At 52.3% G+C, this 8,483-nt stretch overlaps 1 protein-coding gene across 1 annotated transcript; it reads right to left on the bottom strand.

Annotated features, from left to right (window-relative positions):
* Positions 1-3,450: 3,450 nt before the first annotated feature.
* On the bottom strand, positions 3,451-4,323 carry Mrgprg (MAS related GPR family member G). The gene has a single exon (XM_035443051.1). The coding sequence runs from the start codon at positions 4,321-4,323 to the stop codon at positions 3,451-3,453; it is 873 nt and encodes a 290-aa protein (XP_035298942.1).
* Positions 4,324-8,483: the final 4,160 nt, after the last annotated feature.

Below are 8,483 nucleotides of genomic sequence, written 5' to 3'. Positions count from 1 at the left end.
GTGTGGTGATGTGTGACCCAAACATGGGGCAAGCGGACACAGAAGGATCCCTGAGGCTCACTCACCAGCTAGCTTGGCCAAATCAGTGAGCTCCAGGGTTAAGAATAAAATGGAGAGTAATATAGAAAGAAACTCTTTGGGATGGGAGCCATTGTGGCAGGTCCACACCCCCAGCACCACACCCAGGGCCTAGAATGAAGTTGCTAGAACCAGGGAGCCCTGGAAATCTGGCTCCATAGTGAGCAAACCTGAGCCTGATTCTGATGTCAGTTATCAGGTTGAGCTGGCTGGGAAGCTTCTAGAATCCATGCCCAGCACAGTCAGCTTCTGTCGGTTGTATCATTTATTCATTTGACCTTATTCTCCACTGAGCACCTACCAGTCCACCCATTCATTGGATGAGTTCTTCTTGGCTCCTCCTCCCATCCAGGGATAGCATGACTGCTGCTTGCTGGCTCTGAGCCCTCAGGAGCATACCTGCTGGTGAGAGATGCAGAACCAAGCAGGCAAACAACACAGCAGTAGGGGAAGGAGCTCCACATTAGGCTTGCTGGGGCAGTATGTGTGGTACCCAGTCAGGTGAGAAGAGCTGAGAACAGATTCCTGCTGCCAGGAGCCACAGCATCACAGAACTAACAGACAGCACCCTAGGCAGAGACAGAGGCATGAAGTCAGGTGGGCAGGGTACACGGGGCCTTGAAGGTTAGGGCAGGCTATCTGCTGCTAAAGCCTGGCTCAGCTGTCCTGGCAAACTTCTGCCTCCTCTGCAGACCTGGCTCTGAGCTTCCAGGTGACCCCTAAAGGTCATCCAGCTACAGAGGTGCCAGAGATGCAGGAGCCTAGCCACCCTGTTATGGAGTCAGGTCTGTCTTGCCTCAACTTAAACCAGGCCAAGGGCAGCCTTGACACTCTGTGAGCCCTGCTAGATTTAGGATAGGTATGGTTGCTGTCTCTGGGCTTCACTGGCATCCTCATACCCGGCAATGGCCCAGGGAGCAGAGGCCCTGTACCCCACCCAATCTGTCTAGACCAATCCATTTATCATATGCCCCAGGGCTGGCAGCTGCTGTGATTTTCACCTGTCGCCTCTGGCACACTGATGGACACCCTACTGGGCTCCGCATCTGTGTCCTTGGGCAAGGAGGATGCAGTTAACCTCAGGTTTATTCATCCTTACCCCAGTGGCAAGCCTTCTGGGAAGGGAGCACTCTGTTCCTTGGGGTCTGGTGTGAAGTGCATGAAGAATAGGCAGCTCTTCCCCACTCTGCCTCCCCAAAGCAGCCTCATCCACCGGGCCCTCCACCCACCCTTCCAGAATCCATGCTGGCCTTTCGTCTAAGGGTCTCATGCCTCCCAGATTCCCTGTCAAAGCCACTCTAGTCCTGGGGTCTCTGTCTCAAGGAAGACTAGGGACACAAGATGGCTACAGGAGGAACAAAACCCTACAGAGGTGGCTCTTCTTGGTTGGGGCTACAAGCAGGGTTTTCTTTCCATTTTAAGAACACTCTCCAAAGTCCCCAGAATGAGTAGCAGATTGCCTTTCATATGGGGAAACACAACTTTATCTAGCAGTCATCATATCACTGTACTGGGTCTCACATAGCATGGAAAGAGTATCTTTACTCCACATTGAAATAGCAATATAAACATCTCAGTGGGTAAAGCGTGTGTTAGCTTAAGGACCCGAATCCCATCTCCAGAGGCTGTGTAAAGTCCAGGCATGGTAATGCTTGCTTGGAATCCCGGTACTGAGGGGATGAGGCAGGCAGATCCTAGGCGCTTGCTGGCCAGCTAACCTAGCTTAATCAGCAAGCCCCAGGGCCCAGTGGGAGACTGTCTCAAAAAACACAAATGGCTCATATGGACAACAGCCTGAGATTGGCCTCTGGCCTCCATATACATGTATGTGTACCTACACTCACACCCACATGGGCATCTATGCATACACCCCTCCCTGTACACACACAAAACATAGGAATTTTCTAAGGGTGTCTATCAGAAAGGTACATGGGTGGAATGTTGTTTTTCATACCAGATGTTTCCATCTGGCTGGAAAGTGTGGTGGTGACTTATTTTCCTGGTGTTCTTGGCAAGGTTTGAATGCTGCTCTTTACGTTACTGTTTTATGTGTCTGTGCACTGTGTATGCAGTGCCTATAGAGGCCCTAAGAGGACGCAAGATCCCCTGGAACAGAGGGCTGAGCTACCATCTGGGTCTTGGGAACTGAACCCAGGTCTTCTGGAGGAGCAGCCAGTGCTCTTAACTGCTGAGCCATCTCTCCAGGCCCAGGGCTTGAGTGCTTTAAGAATGACAATGAGGGGCTGGAGAGATGGCTCAGAGGTTAAGAGCACTGGCTACTCTTTCTAGAGGTCCTGAGTTCAATTCCCAGCAACCACATGATGGCTCATAACCATCTGCAATGATGAGATCTGGTGCCCTCTTCTGGTCTTCAGGCAAACAGACAGAACACTATACATATTGAGTAAATAAATCTGTTTCTAAAAAATAAATATATTTTTAAAAAAGAATGGCAATGAAAGTAGGTTTCCCTTTTTTAATTTTTAAAGAACCATCATAATAAAACATACAAAAACAATGTGCACTTTGGAAGCTTGGCTCTCTTTCTGTTTTCTCCAACCGTAGGTGAAGCTGGCTGGCAGGCCAGGGTGGTGTCGGCAGAAACACAGCTTGCCTAAGCACAACTTGAAAGAGTAGAGGGATGGGGAAGGATGGAATCTGGGTAGGAGACAGGGGTGCCCTGCTGGCTCTATGAAGGCCCTTTGGGGCACCTGGGAGGCAGAAGCAGCCAGGTTGCAACAATTTGTGGTGGCCCCGGGGCCAGGACAGACTGGGTTTGTTTAGTGGTAAAACAGCGCCACCTTGTGGCCTCCATGAGTAATGGGTAGTGCCAGACTGGAGAATTGGGGAGGCAGCCTAGACTGTGAAGGTTTTGTGTGGCATGTTGGGGCGATGGAGGGAGAAATAGCAGTTTAGACGAGGCCCTGTAGTGGATGCATGCAACAGAAGGCCTTTGTGGACAGAGCTGAAGAGCCAGTGTCCCCCAGAGCAGCGAATGCTCCCCAGGAGCTGATGCTGAGCCTCCAGTCACCTGACAGGAGGAGGCAAAGCTCCTGTTGCCTGGGCCACTGGGGCTGAGGGGCAGTTTTCTCAGTTGGATGCCATAGGGGCAGAAGGATGAAGGCAGGGCACATGCCTTCACTGTAACTCTGGGGTCCTCCTTCCTGCCCCTGGCCCTCTGTCTGTTCTGTCTTCCTTGCCATGTCCTTTGCATGTTCAACGTGCAGCCTGGCCTCTTTCCCTTCTCCCCTGCTCATGAGAGGGAGCCCTCAAGTTCCTAGAACCAGAGCTGGGACATGGCAAGGGTTTGAGCAAAACTGGGATCTCCTGGCAGCTATGAGGGCAGGACAGGTGGGCATAGGATGAGCCACTTTACACTTGGCTCATAGGCAGGGATAGCCCCCCCAGACTCGACTGGGACTCCTCCCCTAGAGCCCTGTTCAGGATTACCCGCAGTGGTTCCTTCTTCCTGAGCTGCCTGCCCTTCATGTAGTACAAGAGGGGCTTTGTGCTGCTGTCGATGCAGGCTAGGAGAGTGGCCAATGGCAAGAAGAAGGGGAACAGGAATGCTACAACTGGCCGCAGGCACCAGTAGACAACCATGGGCACACGACAGAAGAACAGCAGGATCCCGGAGCACTGGGCCACTTTGCAGAACTTGGGGGGTGGCTGCAAAGAGCAGCAGTTCCCACAGATTAAGAGAATCTTGCTCCCCACACAGGCCATGCAGGTCAGTATCACCAGCCAGACGACACTGACCCAGTGGTATTTGAAGCAGACCAGCAGACTCATTCTATTGTACAGCAGTCCACAGGCATTGGCCGGCAGGAGCACAGCCGGCATGGTCAACGCCCAGATCAAGAGGCAGAGCACAACTGAGGTGTACCTGGGGCGGCAGGTGGGGCTGCAATAGGAGGGAAGCATGTAGGTGAGGCAGCAGTCCACAACGAAGGCAGCCAGCAGCCAGAGTCCCACAGCAAACCACAGGAAGATGACTGGGAAGTGCAGCGTGTTCTCATGGCCCACCGCGATCTCGGCGATAGAGAAGCCCACCTGGCAGGAGAGGAAAAGGAAATCGGCAGCAGCCAGGTGTAGCAGGTAGACGTTGAAGGGGCCCTTCTTGATGTGCAGACCAAGGTGCCAGAGCACCAGAGCGTTGCCCCCCAGCCCGGCCAGGCTGACAATGAGGCTGAGGTAGAAGAGAGCATTGTTGAACGGGCCCCAGATGTTGAATATGGAGAGCATCCTCGCTGGCTTCCGTGGGTGATCTGGGAGGCCCCTGCAAAGGGTGAGAATGCTTACTACCCAGCTGCTGTGCTCCATGAGTGTGGAAGACAAGACATCATGTGTCTCCCATGGAGTTAGAGTTGTCTAACTCTTCAAGAGTTAGAGTTGTCTTGGCCCCCTTTCTAGCTGTGTGCGATCTCCCGCGACTCCCGGGCCCCGACCTCTGCTGCGCTCTGAGGCAGCATTCTCTGTGTGAGGTGCCCCCTTGCGGAGGCCTACCACATTCAGGCAAAGGGGCCACAGGTGGAGGGCCTCCCCTTTCTTTTCCATTGTGGTATTAGTGTGAGGTCTCTTCCTCCAAGGCCCTGATCACACCCACCGGAGGGTCTCTGATGGTGCCTGGTGTGACTCCAGGACACTCTATTCTGTGCTGGGTGAGGCTTTAGGGGACTTCCCCACACACACCATCTGGAGCAGGACACTAAACCCTCAGGATCCTGAAGGACTGTGGCTACTCTGAAGCATCATATCAGAGTCTGGGCTTTGGGGATAGGTCTCAGGGCCCTGAGTCTTCTTGGGGAGTGATTAGCAGCAGGAGAGTCCCTGGTGCTCTCAGTGGAGGTGGGGGTGCCTCAGAGCAGTACCTCTCTTTCCACAGGACCCATGGTAGACCTTGTCCTAACTTGGGGGATGTTCCAGGTATGAGGGCCCAGACCCAGGTTCTGGGGACAGGGGCTGCCAGAGAGGAACAGCTATTGGAAATGATAGAAAGAGAAAGAGAGACAGAAAGAGAGAGTCAGAAATGGGAAGACACAGACAAGGTGACAGGGAAGGAGAGACAGAGAGGGAACAAAGTCAGAGATGGAGGGGGGTGAGAGGGAGGAGGAGGGAGGGAAGGAGGGATAAGGGGAGGGAGGAAGACAGAAGACAGTGACAAAGCATACTGTGTACTTGGTGTTTCACCCTCATTCCTGGTTTGGGCTGTGCCCCCTACCCAGGAGACCACCTTAACTATCTTTCCACTCACAGAGGCCCACCCTCCTTTAGACCCTGCTTCCTTTCATGGTCCCTTCTGTGGTGTCCTGGTAAGTGTCACCTCCCTGCTTGTCACCAAGGATCCTTCCTGGCACCTCCAGGGGATGGTGGCTCAACCTACAAGCCCAGCTGTCAGAGTCAGGTTGCAGGTCCTCAGGACCTTAAAATTAGAGACTTTGCTGGACTCTCACGCATCATGGTGGTGACAGAGACAGGACCCTTGCCCTCTGTGGTCCTTAGTGTCCTATGGTATGCCAAGGGCATTTAATCCAGACTCCTACTCCTGTGTGGATCCTGGCTTGCGGAGGCAAGGCTAGTTCTGAAAGGGGATGCAGAAGGTGGGTTGGGTATCTCCCTCATCCTCATTCTCCAATGGACCCAGAGCTGTGAATTCCAAGCCTGCTGTCTCAACCTCCAAGGTTCCCTTAACTGCCTTCCCTTTCAGAGGGAAGGTACCTTTCAGAGGACATCCTCAGAGCCACTAGTACCCCTCTGAGAGCCAGGCAGGGAGCAGGGTGCCATAGAGGGAAAGAGAAAGGATGTTCCTTGCTTGCGGGAGCAGGCAGAGGGGCAGACTAACCTTCTCACCTGTTGAGCGCCTGCCTGCTGACAGTGGTTGTCCACGCCTTGCTCAGCCTGCACTTGTTGTCTTGAGCTCCTTCTGGCCCCTAAATCCCCTCCTGTCCTCTGGGGCTGGCTCCTGCCAGTTCCCCAGAAGTGGGAGGGTGTGTCACCTTTTCAAGGAACCAAAGGAATGAGCTCAAACAGAGCTGTCCGTGGGGGTGGCTCCTCCTCCTCATTTGGGAGAAGAAACTAGAGAACCTTGAGGACACCCATTCTGGAATAATTCCTGGCCCCAAGTGCTCAAGCCCAAAGAGAGAGATGCCATTGTAAAGATGGCCCAGTCAGTCAAGGGTTTGCTGTGCAAGCTTGAGGACCTGCCTTTGGATCCCCAGCCCCTGGGATAAAAGCTGGGCAGGGTGGTGCACGCTTGTAACCCCACTACTGGGAGGTGGAGACCAAGGGACCTCTGGGACTTGCTATACAGACATCCATGCCAGTCAGGGTGCTTGGTGCAAGATCTTATCTTAAAAAAAAATAAGGTATCAGGCCAGTGAGACGTCTCAGTGGGTGCTTGCCACCAAGACTGACAACCCAAATTCAATTCCAGGGATCCACATGGAAGGAGAGGATTTATTTCTAATAGTTTTCCTCTGATCTGGACACAAGTGGTGGCACGTGTGTGTGCGCACACACAAACTCAAAACATATTTAAACCAGGCGTGGTGTCCCACTCCTTTAATCCCGGCACTTGGGAGGCAGAGGCAGGCTCTGTACGTCTACATAGGGAGTTCCAGGCCAGCCAGGGCAGCATGGTGAGACACTATTTGAAAACAACAACAAAATGACATTTTAAATGCTTTTTTTTTTTTAAGTGGAGAGTAATTGAAGAAGACACCTCGTGTTGACCTGTAGACGCCACACGCACGTGCACACATGTGCATGCATCAGCACAGATGCACAAATAAACACACAGCAGGGGAGGAGAGGGAGAGAGGCAGAGAGAGCTAGGACTGCACAGTGAGATACATCGGTGAACTTGCTGGCAGAGGAAGGTCCTGGGGAGCTGGGCAGCCAAGCCTGCAAGCCTGCATTTGGGACAGAAGACAGTGGCGATATGGGTTAGGACACAAGCGTGCTCTCTGGCCAGAATGTCTCTGGTTTATCTTCAGATTCCATCAAGAGCCAGGCACATCCCTCCAGGTCATCCAGAGGATGTGTGCTTTCACAGCTCTGTTACTAACAAATGTGCAGGAAAACCCAACTGTGGTGACTCAGACGGTCATGGCAGCTGTAGTTCAAAATGGTTGCCATCACGTCAAGCCATATCTGTACTCTCCCCTGCGTGGGATGGACCCTGCACAGCCTTATATCTCTCCAACTTTTTGTTGTCCTGGTGGGGTTTTAGTTGTTGTTTTTCTTCTTCATGGTGTTGCCCTTGAGGATGGACGTAATTCACATGGCTGCTGGTGCTGTGAGGTGGTCTGCCTGGCTTTTTAGAGGAGTCTGCAGCAGCAGGAGAGCCTGTGCGCGAATGAAACAGAGAGCAGAGAGTCGAACAGAGGACGTTGCACCTCCCCTGGGTAAGTGTGGGATTGGATAGGGCATTGATTTGGGTTTTTACATGTGACATGGATGTGGAATTGACATTCTGTGTTGATGAGGTATGGCCTGTGGGCTGTCACTAACAGCTGCCGTGAGTGTGACAAAAAGTGTGATGCATGATTTAACACCTTGAGCCCCAGGCTAGACAGATGGCTCAGAAGTTAAAAGCAGTCATTCTTCTTCTATAGAACCTGAGCCCAATTCCTAGCACTGGAGTTCAGTGATTTTATCAATTAAAGGGCGAGAAGACTCATCTTGGGTTATAGAATGGGGACAATCTTCCCTTGCATCCATGTGAACCCCAATGTGTCCTATCCCAACTATTCTGAAGTCACCAGGCCATACTGGATCATGTTTGGCACGAGTGGCAAACTGCCAAGCCTCTGAGACCACACATCTGGTCCCCAAGAGCCACTAGGCCCAAAGAATCTAAGGTCATGTGATTAAACCAGATCCCCTAATTCCCAGGCCTGTTACAGTGCTGCCTGCTGACCAGGGTACCCATTCTCAGGGTCATCCACAAGTCATCTGTCCCAAATCTAGTTTTCCTTCCCCCTCCCAACTCAATTTTAAATTATATTTATTTACTTATATGTGTGCATGTATTGAGGTCAGATCACTTCTTCCACCATATGGGTTCCGGGGATCGAACTCAGGTTGTCAGGCTTGTTGGCAAGCACCTATACTCACTGAACCATTCTATCATAGCAATCACTGTCCTCTCATCCTTTGAACCAACTGCTGCCATCTTCATGCGCTCAGCTGTACCATCCCAAATGAACCTGATGACTTTTAGAGGTTCAATCATAGAAGGAGGAGCCGGGGAGGGACCTTATCTGAGTATCCAACATTCTCCCCACCCAACACACACCCACACCAGCCATTTGTATGCAGTTCTGCCCAAGCTGCACATGGAGTATATAATGGGGGAAGACTGGGGGAGTGTTTCCATCGGCACAGCTATTATCCATGCTGGG

This window comes from Cricetulus griseus, chromosome 3 (genome assembly GCF_003668045.3).
Source record: "Cricetulus griseus strain 17A/GY chromosome 3, alternate assembly CriGri-PICRH-1.0, whole genome shotgun sequence".
Taxonomy (NCBI): domain Eukaryota; kingdom Metazoa; phylum Chordata; class Mammalia; order Rodentia; family Cricetidae; genus Cricetulus; species Cricetulus griseus.
The sequence above is the reverse complement of the archived record's forward strand: the minus strand, read 5'-3'. Positions and strand labels throughout refer to the sequence as shown.